General features: G+C 55.3%; 1 protein-coding gene across 1 annotated transcript in view; it reads right to left on the minus strand.

Moving 5' to 3' along the window:
- Positions 1-18,036, minus strand: part of Adamts13 (ADAM metallopeptidase with thrombospondin type 1 motif 13) — a 36,720-nt gene extending 18,684 nt beyond the window's left edge. Inside the window, 15 exon segments of the mRNA XM_042680883.1 lie at positions 947-1,067; positions 1,343-1,491; positions 2,264-2,390; positions 4,752-4,815; positions 4,921-5,072; positions 5,413-5,517; positions 7,250-7,412; positions 7,865-8,005; positions 8,487-8,633; positions 8,758-8,882; positions 9,157-9,240; positions 9,883-10,025; positions 12,947-13,013; positions 13,621-13,832; positions 18,024-18,036. Coding sequence (XP_042536817.1) covers positions 947-1,067; positions 1,343-1,491; positions 2,264-2,390; positions 4,752-4,815; positions 4,921-5,072; positions 5,413-5,517; positions 7,250-7,412; positions 7,865-8,005; positions 8,487-8,633; positions 8,758-8,882; positions 9,157-9,240; positions 9,883-10,025; positions 12,947-13,013; positions 13,621-13,832; positions 18,024-18,036 — 1,813 coding nt within the window.

Below are 18,036 nucleotides of genomic sequence, written 5' to 3' on the forward strand. Positions count from 1 at the left end.
GCAGTGCCCAGACCAGGAGCCAGGCGCCAGGATCAGGTTTGCAGGCAGTGGGCACAGCAGTGGGCGGCAGGGCGGCAGGCCTCCACTGACCATGGAACACTGCCCTGGCACATGATTTTCTATTGTGTGTGTGAATGTGTGTACGCGCACACGCATGCACGTGCCCGCCTGCACGTGCTCATACATCAGTTCTAGGATTTGAACTCAAAGCTTGGGTGCTGTCCTTGAGCTTTTCTACTCAGGGATAGCACTCTACCACTGAGCCACAGCTCTACTTGCAGCTTTTTGGAGGTTAGTTGGAGATAGGAGTCTCAGACTTTCCAGACTGGGCTGGCTTTGAACCATAATCCTTAGATCTCAGGCTTTTTTTTTTGGTCAGTCATGGGGGATGAACTCTGGGTCTGGGCGCTGTCCCTCAGCTCCTCAGCTCTTCAGCTGAATGCTAGAGCTCTACCACTTGAGCCACAGCGCCACTTCCAGGTTTTTTCCTGTTTATGTGGTGCTGAGGAATAGAACCCAGGGCCTCATGCATGCAAGGCAAGCACTCTACCACTGAGCCACCTTCCCAGCCCAGATCTCAGGCTCTTGAGTAGCTAAGATTCCAGGCATGAGCCACCAACACCTGGGTCCGACTTCTGTTTCAAATAGGCCAGAGTGAAGGATGACCCCGTGTGACAGCCCAGCTGTCCACAGCGTCCTGCTGCTGGGATTTCCTGTCGGAGGAGGGAGGAGACCTGCGTAGCCACACAGGGAATGGGTCACTGAGTGCCCCAACCTGAGCCAACCACCTCACCACATTCTGAGCCTGCGGTGGAGGGCACCAGGGCAGGATGGACGGAGACGTGCCGAGTGAGCATCGGGCATCGGGTCCTGTGCCCCGTGCAGCCTGTGCCAAGGCTCCAGGCACTGGCAGGAGACCCACGCTCCACCGGAGGGCGGCCCCTACCTCCGGCTCTCCCGGCTGTGAAAGAGCCATTCCGCAGGCTGCACGTGCTGTTGTCCCCTCCGCACACCTGGCACGCATCCCATACCTGCAGGGAGTCCATCCTGCCATCACAGCCAAACGCCTGGGCGGGGGGGGGGGGCAGCACAGACTGGTGTCATGGAGGTGATGGTCTCCCTGCACCACAGCCCGCGGCCGCACCCCTGCAGCTCCTTCCGTCCACAGAGAGAGCTCCGAGGCTCACAGGACTTGCCTCGCTCCAGGCATGGACTGCCGTCTCCAGCCCTGCAGACCACAGGACCGGCCCACTGGACGGCAGCCTGCGTGTACCCTCCCCTCAGGAGCTGGCAGAGCGCAGGCAGGCCTCAGGGACACAGGGCTGGGCAGGTTGGTTCCTACCCTGCAGCTGCCCGACACACAGAGGCTCAGCGTCCCGTCCTGGTGAGGGCGGCCCCGCACACACCGGGTCCCATCCACGAATCTGTCTCCACGCCTCACCATGAAGCTTTCGCCCACTGCCCAGCACAGGTGGCCACAGAGAGCGTCCCCTGGGAAGGCAGAGGACACCGAGAGGGTCACTCAAGTGAGATGGGCAAGAAGGGCAGGGAGCTGGACTGGGAAGCCTCTCTGGAACCTTCCATGGCCACTTGGCAAGGTCCAAGTGACCTCCTTCTCAAAGCCCCTCCTTCCTCCTTCAGCCCCTCCCTCCTTCCCCAGGCTCCGCCCTCTTCCACCAGCCCCTCCAGCTGCATCCTTTACATATCTCTTTACATGATCAAATCGTAAGTACATGAGTCACGCTTCTGTGGCTTACGCCTGTAATCCTAGCTACTCAGGAGGCTGAGACCTGAAGATCACAGTTCAAAGCCAGCCCAGGCAAGAAAGTGTGAGACTCTTATCGACAATGAACCACTAGAAAACTGAAAGTGGTGCTGTGGCTCAAGTAGTAGAGCATTAACCTTGAGCTGAAGAGCTGAGGGACAGCACCCAGGCCCAGAGTTTAAGGCCCACAGTTCAAACCCCATGACCGACCAAAAAAAAAAAATCATAAGCATATGGCATTTGCCCTGCATTATTTCCCAGAATCATTCTAGCAACACCAAGAGGAGACATTGAAATTGCCTCTATTTCAGAAGGGAAAACCGATACTCAGAGATGGGACCTCTGCTATCTCCTGGGGAGGCCAGGTCAGTCCCACAGCCTATGAGACACTACAGCTTGAGCCTCAGCCCTGCTCAACCAGCCTAGAGTGACAGTGCCAATCAATCCAGGTGACTGGCCAACAGAGATCTCCAGGGCCCTACCCTGTGCCCATCCTACCTTGGCTGTACTGTGCGGCTGCACCCCAGTGGTAGAAGGAGGGGCTGTCCCTGGAGAGGCTCAGTGGCCGGTTGTTTGTCTGAGCGCACTGCTCAGACATGAACTCCAGCTGGGTCTTCTCACAAGCCTGGTCAGAGGAGGCAGGGGACAGGCACTGATAGGGTCCTTGTCTGTGGGAGCCGATATGTACCCTGGAACAGATCCAGGATGTGGGGTGATCCAGCCCCAGGCTATGCCTCAGCTCTCTAGTCTGAGGGCTGGGGACGGGGGGAGGGTAAGCAGAGCGTCTGGCTCACTCTGCTGATGGAAAAATTCCAGAGAATTTGTAAAGGGCAAAGAGCAGCAGCGGGAAGAAAGTGGGGAAGCGTACTACCCTTGGGACCACTGGCTCCAAGGCTGGGACCTGAGGAAAGAGGCTAGTCGGTTTATTCATTTCTGAGTGCATCTGGGGTAGGTCACTAACTAGGAAACGGCAGGCCGGAACCCCAGCCTCCAGCAGTATTTTACACATTTCTGCTCTGGAGAGAAAAGAATCAGTGTTGATGTGCTGGGCACAGACACAGAATGGGCTGCCACTCTGTGCCCAGGAGAAGATGCTCCTCTGCAGATCTGGAGAGGCCCTGGGTACCTGCCTGGAGGACAGAGACAGCACCTGGAGCACATGCAGCACATCCTAGAGCCCCAGCCGGACTCAAGCCCAGGGCTGGCCAAAGCAGAGGCCGGTTAGTAACTGGATGCTAGAAGCACCGTTTCACCATTTCACACCAAGCAGGATGGGATGGCTGGGACTAGAGAATGGATGGCTCCAGGATGGGAGGATGTGGAAACCTGCATCCCTTACACAGGGCTGCTGGAATGCAAAATGGCTAGGCGCTGTGGAAAGTGGTTGGGAGAGTCCCCAAAAGTCAAATACGAGCCAGCACTGGTGGCTCATGCCTGCAATCCTAGCTACTTAGGAAGCTGAGATCTGAGGATCATGCAAAAACAGATCCAGAAGAAAAGTCTGTGAGACTCTTATTTCCAATTAGCCAGTAAAAAGCCAGAAGCAGAGTTGAGGCTCAAGTGGTAGAGTGCTAGCCTTGAGTGAAAACGCTGAGTGAAAGCTGAGTTCAAGCCCCAGTTCTCTCTCTCTCTCTCTCTCTCTCTCTCTCTCTCTCTCTCTCTCTCTCTCTCTCTCACACACACACACACACACACACACACAAAAACACCAAACCAGAGGTGGTGGCCTGCCACCAGTCACAATGGATACACACGTAGGAGGATCTTAGTTCAGGCAAAAAGCAAGGGCCTATTGGAAAACCAAGAAAGGAAGAAGAACTGGAGGTGCGGTTCAAACAAGAAAGTGCCTGCCAGGCAAGGGTGGGGCTCTGACTTCAGACCCTGGAAAGTCCCACATCAAACAGAATTCTCACGTGACCCAGCAAGTCTACTTTTAGGTAGTACTATGATGCAGTGATAGAGTCCCCTCCAAACTTCACAAGGAAACTTAATCTGCAAGCTGCAGTGGTAAGATGTGATGACATCTCTTACTCACTCACGATGGTGCCCCCTGGTGACTGGGACTGCACCCTTAGGCAATGTAGGGGGGCATGGACCCTCTGCCTCTCTGCCCCCCTGCCATGAGAGGATCTAGGATCCTCCCTCCTGGAGGACAGGGCCACAGAGCACCACCTGGAGAGCAGAGAGCAGCCCTCACCAGATACCACGCCTGCCAGGCCTTGAATTTGGACTGCCCAGCAGTTCTGCCGTTTACAAATGACTCAGCCTGTGGTGTTTTGTGATAGCAGCCCAAACAGACTGAATCAGCCAAACAGCTAAGAGGACTGATGACAGAGACTCCAAAAGACACACATTCAAGTTCATTGCCAGCCGCCCGCAAACTTCAGTGCAACAAGTGTTCTGTCTGGGCGGTGGGACCCTATTCGGCCTTCAGTGGGCGTGAAGTCCACTCTCATGGTACCCCCGCAGATGGCCCCTGAAAGCGCTGGGCTAAGGGAAATGAGCCAGGCACCAAAGGGCACCACCGAGATCCACAGCGGCAGAGAAGGGACCAGCGGCCCTGTGGGGTGGGAGCAGGGGAGGGAAACAGGAGGCTGAGTACTGGTGTGGCATGCTTCCCTGGAGGGGTGGCCATGCTTGGACCCATACGAAGCTGGTGCTGCACAACACTGCCAGTGCGCTGAACGCCACTGTGCCGTTAGCCTCCACACGGCCGCAGCTATGTGGCCTAGACTTCAGCTCAATCTACAAGCATGGCTGACACCCCACAGTGGGGACTCCCCAGGGAAGACTCTGGTGGCAGTGAGCCGAGGGGCGCTTGGGGATGGAAGCAAACACTTCAGCGGCTCTGTGGCTCACCAGCGGGACCCGCTTGCTTTATGCCCTGTGGTCCCAATGTCCCTTGCAAAAGCAAGGTGTGGACCACAACTTGACCACATGGTTGCTGTCTTCCACCCAGCCTGCCCAGCCTGGGAGGCGGGCCTACCTGGGTGTTGCACATCTCTGCCTGGAACTCAGCACCGACACACGCACGCCCCCCAAAGGCAGGCCTAGAAATGACCATGAAATACCAGAGGTGAGAGGTGACCATGGCCCAGGGAATGGGGCGTGGCCATCCTCCCTGGAGGCCCCTCCTCCCTGGGGTACCTGCGTACCTGGGGTTGTTGCACTGCCGCCTCCTGATGACCACACCTCCTCCACAGGTGCGGGAGCAAGGGCCACGCAGACCCCAGCCAGACCAGTGTCCATGCACAGCCGCCACAGGACTCAGCTCCGCCAGTGAGCGGCAGTGACCCTTGGAGCACCACTGCAAGATAGACATGGCTGGCCTCCCACCCCCACGGGGAGCCCTCCCCAGGGACCACCCCCAGGACCCACAGGGACCCCCCCCCACATCTTGGTAAAGCAATGTGGGTAATGCAAGCCTAGAAAGCCTTCCAGGCCTTCAAAGGGCTGAGGGGAGTCTAATGTCGGGAAACCTCTGCCATCCCTGCAGACCCAGCCAGGGTCTCCCCAGGCTCAGATCCCGCCTCCCCTCCCCTCCCCCGAGGGAGGCGCCCTGCTGGGACTGCTCTGGGGGAGCATGCCTGCGCACACGTCCCCCGTGCGCTCCCACACACGCTCCACCCGTCGCTCTTTGCTCTGACCTTCGCCATCCCACATTCCGTGCCATCCAGGAGAGGGACCAGGAGGCGACTGCAGCTGCTGTGGTCCAGGAGGTCCGTGTGGCAGGAGAGAGCCTGGCACGCATCCTGAGAAGGGAGCCGGGTGGCCACTCAGACCACAGGACACACTGGCCTACCCAGACCCGCCTCCGTGGTCACTGCCCGGTGGCAGGGAGGACTGGTCATCATCAAGAGAAGGATCCTAATTGGGAGAGTGCAAGTCTAAAAAGAAATACACACTCTAGGGCTGGGAAGGTGGCTCAGTGGTAGAGCGCTTGCCTTGCATGCATGAGGTTTGATTCCTCAGCACCACATAAGCAGAAAAAGTCAGAAGTGGCACTGTGGCTCAAGTGGTAGAGCACTAGCATTGAGCTGAAGAGCTGAGGGACAGCACCCAGGCCCAGAGTTCAGGCCCCACAACCAAAAAAGAAAAAAGAAAAGAAAAAAAAAATAAATACACTCTCTACCTGACCCGCAAACTGTAACCTTGGTACATCACCCTTACAATAACAAAAAGTTTAAAAAAATTAAAAAGAGAAGGATCCTAGCCAGGGCTAACAGGTTTCCAGAGAGCTGGGAAAATGTTTTCATATTTTCTGAATCAGAAGAGAAAGATAAAATTTAAGGCCAAAACAATTGTTCAGATATATAATTAATGTATTAATTAGTTGTACTTAACATACATAATATACGTGTACCTTAAATACTTGTATGGATAATAAGGCACAAAAGTGCATATGTTGTATTTAACAAGTAAATACATAATTCTCGCTCTCTCCCCTCACCCCTCTCTGTGTTTCGGTGGTACAAGGTTTGGGGTTATTTTGTGTTTTTTTGAGTTTGGTTTTTAGTTTTGTTTTGGTGCCGGTACTGGGGCTTGTCTCAGGGCCTGGGCACTGTCCCTTAGCTTTGTTGCTCAAGGCTGGCACTCTACTACTTGAGCCACAGCTCCACTTCCCGCTGTTTGTGGTTAACTGGAGATAGAGTCTCAGGAAGCCAGGCAACGGTGGCTCACATCTATAATCCTAGCTACTCAGGAGGCTGAGATCTGAGGATCAAGGTTCAAAGTCTAGGCCACTCAGAAAACTGGAAGTGGCACTGTGGCTCAAGTGGTAGAGTGCTGGCCTTGAGCTAAAGAGCTGAGAGATTGTGCCCAGGCCCAGAGTTCAAGGCCTACAACTGGAAATTGAAAAAAAAAAAAAAGTTTCACAAACTTTCCTGCCCAGACTGGCTTTGAACTTCAGTTCTCAGAACTCAGCCTCCTGAGTAGCTAGGATTACAGGCGGGAGCCACCAGCGCCCAGTGGTACTGGGTGTGAACTCAGGGCCTCATACTTGCAAGGCCGGCACTCTACCACTTAAACCACACCTGTACACCTAATAAGAATACTTTTTATGGAGGAAGGAACCCCAGGGCAAAAGGGCACAGGGCCGTTGGAAGTCCTAGGGAGTCCTGGGAGGAAGTCTGTCTCTAGTGGTGCCTGTGCCCCCTCCGCCTCCGGGCCCCCTGTCAGCCATAGTCTTGCCGTGAGGCCAGTGAGGAGGCTACCTCCTGCGGGAAGCCCTCTGTGCGAGCTCAGCTTGGCAGACTGCAAGCTGGTACCTGCCGGGCCTGTCCCAGGACCTCTGAACAATCTGTGGGTCCTAGTCAAACAAAAATGTGGGGACTGTGGTTCAAAACTGTTTCACAATGATGCTTGTGGTAGCAAGCCTCAAACGGAGTGGGTCTAGGCGTGCCTCTGCAGGGCGGTGGGCACCGCGTGGGCACCGGGGGAGGTGAGCCGGGCAGGGCAGGGTGCAGACGAGGAGCTGCCACTCACCAAGCCCTCCCTGGCGAAGGTGCAGGCCACAGCCCGGGGCCCAAAGGCAATGCGACATTGCTGGTCAGCATCGTAGTAGAGGCCGGGCTGCGCATCTCGGGGGAAGCCCACGGGTCTGGACTGTGGCCGAGGCTGGTCCCACAGGCAGCGTGCTCTCCCTGCCCTGCGATGGACCCCGGCTCAGGCCCCTCTCCTCTCCCTCACCCCGTCCCCGACACCAGGAGGGGTGGACATGGGCAGGGTGGGCTGGGACACCGGACAGGAGGTGATGGGGGCCGAGCTGAGCAGACGGTGGAGGTGAGGACCATGGACCAGAGATGGGGCCTGGGGGCTGGAGGGGGCAGAGGGGCCACAGGAGAGATGGGAGCAGGTGGGGCAGATGAAGGGGAAGGGGCCGCTGCAGGGTGGGCCTGAGGAACGGGGTGGGACGGAGGAGTGGGTGCCCGGAAGTGAGAATGAGGGAGGGCAGAAGTGTCAGGCGGGGTGTGTCACACACAGTGGAGGATGGGTGCCAGAGGGCCAGGACAGGAAGCAGGGGTGCCGCCCGGCGGAGACGAGGGGCCGGCAGCAAGGCAGGCAGGGAGCGGTGCCCCGGTGTGGGTGGGGGGGTCGTACCTCAGCAGTTGCCACAGCTGCCTGCGGCTGCAGGAGGACCACCCCAGAGCCCCGCCCGCTGACACCGCGCCAGCCGACGCCATCACGTGGCCACTGGAGCCGCACCCTCCGCCCTGTGTGCCGTCGTGGTCCAGGCCAAGGCTGAGGACACGGGACGGCGCCGAGAGCGGCTGGTGGGGTTGGGGCTGGCACAGGCCTCATCTCAGGTCCCACCCAGCCACGTGTAGTACCCAGGCTGGCCCCTGACCCTGCCATTAGCTAAATACACCATGGAACAAGTTATGGGGCCACCCTGCCTCAGTTTCCCAATGGACAGTCCTGCTGGCTCAGCTGGGTGGCTCCTGACCCTTGACTTAAACGAATCTGTGGCACTGTAAATGGGGGGGGGGGGCTGCCAGCACGGCCGCCGCCTGGGCTCGGGGTGTGCAAGTTCCTCCAGCACAGGTGCGGTCAGGGGCTTTTAATCACCTGGCAAACAAGAAGCATTAGAGTCCTGCCCCAGCCCCTCCCCCCCTTCCTGGTCCCCTCCGCTCAAGGGGACAACGCTTCTGGTAGTTTCTGCCTCTGCGGATAACCTCCCCTCCCCCGTGGGGACCTGGCGACCGCGGGTGGGGTCACCCACCTGTGCCCAATTTCATGGGCGATGGTGACTCCCAGGTCGAACCCAGTGTCCTCGGTGATGAGGCAGCTCCAGGACGGGGAGCAGAGGCCTCCGAGCCGGGTGACCCCCCGAACCTGCCGGTTACCATCCGGTAATTCCAGGTCAAACCTTGGCAAGAGAAGAGTCACCTGGGTGGCTCCAGTGCTTGCCACAGCCAGCTCCCCGCTGCCCCATGCGGCGGTCATGGCGGAGCCCCTCCCCGGCGTGGCAGACTGTCCGGAAGCCCCGCTACCGGGTGACGTAGAGGACCAGGTCAGCGTGCCCAGGAGCCGAGTCATCCGTGAGGTTGACGGTCTGGCTCCACTCACAGACGCTCCGCAGGGACGACGTGATGTTGGCTGTGATATTTGGAGCATCCTGAGAGATCGGTAACAGAGCCCACTTTGGCCTGTCTGTCATTCCTTCTCACAGCACTACAGCTATCCTGTACAGCTATCCTGCACAGCTATCCCAACCCCGGCTCCGCCCACTGCAGACGAGGAAACTGCGGCCCCAGCAGTGCCATCACTCAGCTCTCGCTGAGTACCAGAGCTGGGTGGGAGTCCTGCAGTCGTCACAACCTGCAGGCACTGCAGACGAGGATGGAGGGGCACCAGCTCTCAGCTCAGCACGTGTCCAACCCAGTACCCACCTCGGGCTCCACGAGGATCATCAGCTTCACCAGATGCACCCGGAACTGAGCCCCCAGGCTTGGGTCCTTCAGAAGTTCCGACCCCTGCGGAAAGCAAAGCGTGGCGCATCATGTGATGGGCAGAGCTGGTCCAGTGTCCCAGTAAGGATGGCTGGAAACTCCATCAACAAGAACAGGTGGCAGGGAGGCGGAAATGCCCGTTCTTAGGCTCCGAGCCAGTGGTGGATAGTTGAATGGATGAGATAAAACTCATGGATTTATTTATCAGAGCTGGCTTCCATCTGCGATCCTCAGGGCTCAGCCTCCCAAGTAGCTAGGATTACAGATGTGAACCATCAGTACCCTTTGGGCGTTGGCCTGCTCTGCACCTCGCAAGCACAGGATGAGGGGGCCGAGAGGGCACATCAGTGGGGAACGCAGGACTGAGCGGGCAGCCTGAGCCCATCATTGGCTGAACGGACACTGGGGAAGAGAGGCTTGAGGGTAGCTTCAGGCACAGACCAAAGGAGAAAGAGTCAGTAGGGTGCATGGAGCTGTGCTGCCGAGTAGGGACAGAGGAGAAAGCAAAACCTCTGACCACCCACAGGGCCCTGAGCCCCCAGCTGACCCCAGCCTCCAATCTCTACCCAAGCCAACAAGACCAAGTGCAAATGCACTGGATGAGGAACTGTGTCTGGAGCCCCTCCCTTCCTGTGCCAGCCAGTACCAGTCCCACCCAGCACTCACGATGTTGAGATTTGTCAGTATATAGCGCTCGGTGTCCTCCTGGTGAGCCTGGTAGACATCGGGGCCCGCAACCACCAACAGTTCCAGGTGTAAAATGTCCCCAGCAGCCCACCTTCGCCTCTGGAGGCCAGGGGACAGGAGACCTGGGAAAGGAGGAAAATGCTGAAGGTGAAGGTTCTAGAAAGAAGGGAGACTTGGGAGAGCAGGGGAAGGCTGAAAGTGAAGGCTCTAGAAAGCTGGTGCTCAAGAGTGAGAAACAGGATAGGTGCCGGTGGCTCACGCCTGTCATCCTAGCTACTCAGGAGGCTGAGATCTGAGGATCCCAGTTCAAAGCCAGCCAGGGCAGGAAAGTCTGTGAGACTCTTACCTCCAATAAACCACCAGAAAACCGGAAGTGACACTGTGGCTCAAGTAGTAGAGTGCAAGACTTGAGCTGAAGAGCTTGGGGACAGTGCCCAGGCCCAGAGTTCAAGACCCACTACTGACCAAAACAAACAACAACAACAAAACAAAAAAGAGTAACAGACAGAGCTGGACACTGGTGGCTCACGCCTGCAATCCCAGCTACTCAGGAGCCTGCGATCTGCAAGGCAGGGAAATCTATGAGACTGTTATCTCCAATGAACCACCAAGAAGCAGACGGTGGAGCTGTGTCTCAAGAGGTAGAGTATCAGCCTTGAGTGAAAAAGCTAAGGGACAGTGCCCAGGCCCCATGTTCAGGCCCCAGTACTGACACAAAAAGAAAAAGAAAAAGGAGAAGGAGGAGAAGAAAAGGAAGAGGAAGAAGAGGAAGAAGAGGAGGAGGAGGAGGAAGAAGAGGAGGCAGAGGAGTAGGACAGGAAGAGGAGGAGGAGGAAGAGGATGAGGAGGAGGAGGAAGAGTCACCCAAGGGCCTAACGGGGTCCCATCTTGTGCGGGGCCCTCCTCCACAGCCCCCAATTGCCCCTAGTGCAGGCCTGCTCCACAGCCTCCACCCTTCTCTATCATCAACTGTACAACTGAGTTAGCCCAAGATGGCAGACAAAGCCCAGGACAGCCCTACTTCCCACCTGGGTGCAGGGGAGAATGTGCCAGCCAGGCCTGCGCAGCGGCAGATGCAGCTGTGCCCTGGAGCTGCTTGGCAGGCCTGGGGTAGCCACTTCCAGTGAGCCACCAAGTCCCCATCGGCAACAAGGGGAGCATGAGAAACCCGGTCGGGGGGCTGGGAAGGTGGCTCAGCGGTAGAGCGCTTGCCTTGCATCATGAGGCCCTGGGTTCGATTCCTCAGTACCACATAAGCAGAAAAGGCAGGAAGGGGTGCTGTAGCTCAAGTGGTAGAGCGCTAGCCTTGAGCTGAAGAGCTGAGGGGCAGCGCCCAGGCCCAGAGCTCAAGCCTCACGACCAAAAGAAAAAAGAAACCTGGTCATGACACCACAGGGGCAGGAGACCCGAAGCACACAGCGGGATGTGCTCTGTCTTCAGGGCGGGGCTGCTCATAGCGTGAGGTGTTCTCAGCGGACCGTCTGCACAAATGGCCTGTTTGTAGCCAGGTGTTCCCTGGGTGCTCCATCCTAAAGAGGCTGGCTCCAGGCTGAGCCCCCGGGTCTCATACCTGTAGTCATGGAGGGACTAAGAGGTGGAGGATCACCCAGCCAAGAAGTTAGAGATACCCCTCACACTCCTCAACAAAATCTGAGAGTGGTAGTTCACGCCTGTCATCCAAGCTGTGCACGTATAAACAGGAGGGCCTCAGTCCAGGCCGGCCAGGATAAAAAGAGAGACTCTACTTCAAAAACATAACCAGCACCAAGAAGGAGGAAGGGACCGGAGGTGTGGCTCACGCAGCAGAGTGCCTGCCTAGCGTGAGACCCTGAGCTCAAACCCCAATTCCATGAAAATAAGGAGGAAAAGAAGGAAGAGTGGAAGGCATCATCACCATAGCCAAGGATTTACCAGGGCCTCCTGATACAGGGAGGGCTGGCCTCTGCCCCAGGCTGGCTCTGGGGGTGCCCCTGGCCCCTGCCCCTCACCAGCACTGAGGGTGCTCCAGCCCCAGCCCAGCCCTGGCCAGCGCACACCTGGCCCATAACACACAGCAGCTAGGCAGTCACACTGCCTGCTCTTTCTCTCCACTTTGAATATTAGCCCACTTGTTTCTGGTTCCCACCAGATTTGTGCACGGAAGGTGTACATGCATGTGTGCCTGTGTGCCTGCCAGTCCTGGGGCCTGAACTCAGGGCCTGGTCACTGTCCCTGAACTTTACTTTTATGCTTAAGGCTAGCTCTATCACTTGAGCTACAGCTCTAACTTCTGGCCTGCCCAGGCTGGCTTTGAACCATGATCCTCAGATCTCAGCCTCCAGAGTAGCTAGGATTACAGGCATGAGCCCCCAACACCCATCATCAAAATCATCCATTGTCCTACCTGAAAGGGGGGCTGGCACCCTGAGACACCACCTATAAGGCACGGGAAAAGCCTTCCCATAAGAAGGTATACTGCCTCTGAGGGGCATGACACATACACCTTCACTCCTGTAAGGGGAATAAGTATTTTTAACTGTGGTCAGAAACCACGAAGTTGCTGAAAATCAGCCAGCCTGGGCAGAAGGAGAGAAGGGGCAAGGGAGGAAGAAATGGCTGATTAGTGGCAATTTCTTTTGGACTCTTTTTTTTTTGGTCCAGTTGTGAGGCCTGAACTCTGGGCCTGGGCACTGTCCCTCAGCTCTTCAGCTCAAGGCTAGCACTCTACCACTTGAGCCACAGCGCCACTTCCAGCTTTTTTCTTTTTGCTTATGTGTTGCTGAGGAATTGAACCCAGGGCCTCGAGCATGCAAGGCAAGCGCTCTACCACTGAGCCAACTTCCCAGCCCTTTTGGACTCTTTTAACAGAAGCCTGTGGTCAGAACGCCCTGACCAGCTCTTATCACTTGAGCAGGAAGTGGCAAAGCTAATTACTAGGATCACACAGCCCCTCGGACCTCCATCCAGAGCCATCCCCAGCCTGACTATGCACTCAGTAGGGTTTCCTGCCTTTGAACACTTCTGTTACAACTTCTTCTCCTTGGGAAAATGTCACAAGCCATACCTGCAGAGGCAGCGTCGGGGCCAAAGTTCGAAGACACATTCTTGGGCTCCAGAGCCTGAAAAAAATCCTGCAAGACAAAAGGAGATGGGGAGCCAGGGGCCCGTGGCTTACGCCTGTCATCCTAGCTACTCAGGAGGCTGAGAGCTGAGGATCCCAGTTCAAAGCCAGCCAGCCTGGAAGATTTGTGAGACTCATCTCCAATTAGTCAGCAAAAAGCTGTAAGTGGAGGTGTGGCTCAAGTAGGTGAGATTCTTATCTCCGTTAAACTACCAACAAATAGAAGTGGAGCCCTGGCTCAAGTGGTAGAGCACTAGCCTTGAACGAAAAGGTCAGGGACAGTGCCCAGGCCTTGAGTTCAAACACACACACACACACACACACACACACACACACACACACACGAGAGGAAGGAAAGGGAAAGGAGACGAGAAGACCAAGGAGGAGAGTGTAAAAAAAACTGAGCCAGGAGAGGAAAAGCAAGAGAAAGGGCAGTGAGGGGGAGACAGAGAAGAGAAACTCTCACAGGTCTGGAATAAACAAGCACTGAGCATCTTCAAGAAGAAGCCAATGTCCTCTTGGGTCAAAAGAAAGAGAGAATGTGCCGTCTGTATCCCAGGACTGTAAGGCAGCACTCTCGAGAGGTGACCCCAACACAGTGCCTGCCCCGGGCCTACCTGCTGGAAATCAGGGAACCCCCAGCAGCCCAGGACAAAGAAGGCACCAGTAAGAAAACCCCGGATGCTGGCTGCAAGGAGAGGGCGCTGCGCCACACCGGGCAGACACTGGCTCATCCTGAAGTGCCCACAGTGCAGGGCAGGGGAGGGCTGCTGCAGATCCGCTGGGGACGTGGCCCGTGTGGGCTGTGACTGGCAGGCCCGCTCGCTGCCTGCTGGGGCAGGATATCAAGCAGTGTTTACTTTGGGGAGGCCTGCAGTTCCTCCCACTGGGATCTGGGCCTGACTCTTGGACGGTCCCCAGGGCGGAGCACCCCCAACCCTGTCCTGCACTTGAGAACCCCCAAGCTGGGACCCTCCTGAGCAGTGTCTGGCGCAGCAGTCCCATCTGGAAGGAGGGAGCGTTGGTTGGGTTGCTGGAGTTGATATTGATGTGGAGCGACCGGCCTTGGATGGCTCTCTCTGGGCAGTACATTTGGAAATGGGGCCCAGAGGGAGGAAGTTAGGTCATTGGAGGCGTGGCTTTGGGGGGGAGACTGGCTCATCCCTTCCCTGGGCTCTGCAGCCAGCTGTGCAGCCCGGCTGTTGTGGTGGGCAGTCTCCTCTGTCCTGCTCTCCTGTGCTGCCTCCACTCTGGCCTGAAGACAACAAGACTAAGCGACCACAGTGACAGCCAAAATGAACCTTTCCTCCCGATAAGCTGATGTTAGTCAGCTTCAGTAAGCTTACACACACACACACACACACACACACACACACACACACACACACACCCTCGACGGAGACCAGAACCAGGACAGGCCATCAGGGAGGCTGCACCGGCCACTGTGCTGGGCCAGCACCGCCTTAAGACTTTGCTCCTTTTGCCCTTCCCTCTTGCTCCTGCGTCTTCATTTCTGTACCTGATCAGATTCATTCAGACAACAAATGTGTAGCTGAGCCTTTGAAATGGCCCAGGCAGCTCCTCCCAGTGCCCGACTCCAGGAAAACAGGGATGATGACCACTGTGGCTTTTTCTTCTTTTTCTTTTTTTTTTGTGCTGGTACTAAAGGTTGAACTCAGGAACCCACATTCTTTTTTTTTTCCTTTTTTTCTTTTTTGCCTATATTGGGGCTTGATCTTTTTTTGGGGGGGGGGGGCGGTCGTGGGGCCTGAACTCTGGGCCTGGGCGCTGTCCCTCAGCTCTTCAGCTCAAGGCGAGCACTCTATCACTTGAGCCACAGTGCCACTTCCAGCTTTTTTTTCTTTTTGCTTATGTGGTGCTGAGGAATCGAACCCAGGACCTCAGGCATGCAAGGCAAGCGCTCTACCACTGAGCCACCTTCCCAGCCCCTGGGCTAGCTTTGAACCGCAATTCTCAGCTCTCAGCCTCCTGAGGAGCTGGGATTCCAGGCGTGAGCCACCGGCACCTGGTGGTGGCCTCTTGAAGTTTAAGTTCTGGAGAAGATACTTGGGCAGTGAACTTTCCAGACATGGGCCTCACACAGTGTGGTTGGGGGGGGGAGAAAGCTGGCTCATGGAGGAGGCTGTGGGAGGTGGTGAAACCCCTCGATCCCTTGCGATGCCAGGGCCCCCTCCAGCGGGCACAAGCTGTGGTGTCCCTGTGGTGTCCCTTCTCCTGACCCACGCTGCTCCCTGCCACTGCCCTACTTCTCTGTTTGTAGGAACAGTGTGCCATCAGCTCTCTCCTTTCCTTCTTTCCACTTCTGTATTGCTCATGAAATTGCAGAGAAAGTCCCCAAACTTTCAGAGCCTCCGCTGGGTCCCACTTCTCTCTCTCTGCTTAACTTTCCAGCCGCAGACGGCATGGGAGCCTTTCCTCCCCACCTCCAGGAAGCCTGAAGCTCCTCTCCTGGCGCTCAAACAGTAGCCAAGGCTGGACGGTGGCTCACACTTGGAATCCTAGCTACTCAGAGGCTGAGGGCTGAGGATCCTAGCTCGAAGCCAGCCCAAATAGGAAAGCTTGTGCGACTCTTGTCTCTAGCCAGCAAAAAACTGGAAATGGAGGTATGGCTCATGTGGTAGAGCACCAACCTAAAGAGGAAAAAGCTCAGGGCCCGTGCCCAGACCCTAGTTCAAGCCCTATTACTAGTACACACACACATACACACACACACACACACACACACACACACACACACACACACACACACACACACACGGGCAAGTCCTGAGCCCTGGCCTTGGCTTTTCTCTCTTCAATAATCTGTTTGTTTGTTTGCTTGTTTTAATTTTAGGTGTCTTGATACCATTTTGGTATGAGGCCCACAACCCCAAGACGTGGTTTCTGGTTCAAACTTCCCATCCAGTTCCTCATGTGGTCCATCCAGTTTATGCCAGCCTATGCTGTGACCACTTCCCTGTGGGAAGGCTGGAGATGGTCTACTTGATTTACTGACCCAAACAGGCAGGCCTGGACCACACCAATATGCCGCAGTGATACTTTCAGCCATAATCTGACCCACAGATTGGGCTCCTGTCTCATTTATACCCACCAATCAAAATCCCTTGTAATGAAGGACAGGAGGGTGAAACAGGTGTGGGGGAAGGGGGAGGGGAAGGCCAACTGACAGAGTGAATGAGGGCTGGAAATGTGGCTCAGTGGTAGAGCGCTTGCCCGGCATGCATGAAGCTCTGGGTTCGATTCCTCAGTACCACGTAAGCAGAAAAAGCTGTAAGTGGCTGCTGTGGCTCAAGTGGTAGAGCACTAGCCTTGAGCATAGAAGGCTCAGGGACGAGAAGAAAAGAAGCAGCCAAAAATGATGATCATGCCTATCATCTGACAAGTAAGCCAGAAATGTTTGTAGACACATCCTTGTTACCTTCTGGAGTGTTCTGTTTTAATTTCATGTACCGAATCAAGATAATATAAGAAGAGAAATCAATACCCTTCTCTCTGTCTTCAATTCTGTTCTAACATGCCAAAAGATTCATCCTAATGGAATCCAGAGGAACTAACAGACATTCAAATCCTTAAAGCTAACCTAAAACAGCTTTAATCACTGTATTCTACATAAAACAACAGCCTAAAGATCTTAAATACTTTTGAAAACAAATACCTATTGAGAGAGAATAAATTAAGCTAATCCAAAAAAAAAAAAGAAAGGCTCAGGGACAATGCCCAGGCCCTGAGTTCAAGCCCCAGGATTGGCAAAAAAAAAAAAAAAAGAAAGAAAGAAAGAAGGAAGGAAGGAAGGAAGGAAGGAAGGAAGGAAGGAAGGAAGGAGAGAGAGAGAGTGAATGAGGATAAACACACTCCACATGGTATAGTTACATGCATGAATACAGAACAATGAAATATGCTGAAATTGTTTTAAGAAGTGCAAACTGGGCACTAGTGACTGGCACCTGTAATCCTAGGAGGCTGTAATCTCAGGAGGCTGAGATCTGAAGATCATGGTTTGAAGCCAGTCTGGACTGAAGAGTCAGTGGCTCTTATCTCCAAATCACAGCCAAGACAGCAGAAGTGGCGCTGTGGCTCAAGTGGTGGAGCGCTAGCCTTGAGCAAAAGACACTTAGGGAGCGGGGCGCTGGTGGCTCACGCCTGTCATCCTAGCTACTCAGGACTCTGAGATCTGAGGATCTTGGTTCAAAGCCTGTCTTCCGCATGAGTTGGGGGAGGCTCTGGCTCTCCTCGCTGATTCTTATCTCCAATAAACCAGCAGAAAAGTGGAAGTTGCGGCTGTGGCTCAAGTGGTAGAGTGCTCATTCAGGGTCAGTGCCCAAGACCAGAGTTCAAGCCCCACGATTAACAAAAAAAAAAGAAGAAGAAGCTGGGGACAGTGCCAAGGCCCTGTATTCAAGCCCCAGGCCTGGCCAAAAAAAAAAGAGAAATAGAGAAGGAAGAAGAGAAAGGGGAATGGGATGAGGAGAGTGGTGGAGAGAAAAGAGGTTAGTTGGCCTACATTGTTTACATGTATGGAAATGTCACAATGAAACACACATACCCTTGTACAACCAATATATGTAAACACAAAAAGCAATGGGGGGGGGGGCTGGGAAGGTGGCTCAGTGGTAGAGCGCTTGCCTCTCATGCATGAGGCCCTGGGTTTGCTTCCTCAGCACCACATAAGCAGAAAAAGCTGGAAGTGGCACTGTGGCTCAAGTGGTAGAGCGCTAGCCTTGAGCTGAAGAGCTGAGGGACAGCACCCAGGCCCATAGTTCAAGCCCCACAACTGACAAGAAAGAAAGAATCTGGAAGGGGAAATGGGGAAGAATGAAGGAAGGGGTGACAATGACCAAGACTCAGAATCTAACTTATGGAGTTGCAACCCCTTTATACAACTACATCATCATCATCATCATCATCATCATCATCATCATCATCATTATCATCATCATCATCAAACTGTAACTTAAAATCCGTGGGGATGGTGAGAGGTGGTCTGAGGTGGGCACCTTACCTGTCTTCCGCAT

The sequence above is a fragment of the Dipodomys spectabilis genome, unplaced genomic scaffold (assembly GCF_019054845.1).
Source record: "Dipodomys spectabilis isolate Male_0828 unplaced genomic scaffold, ASM1905484v1 ptg000067l, whole genome shotgun sequence".
NCBI lineage: Eukaryota > Metazoa > Chordata > Mammalia > Rodentia > Heteromyidae > Dipodomys > Dipodomys spectabilis.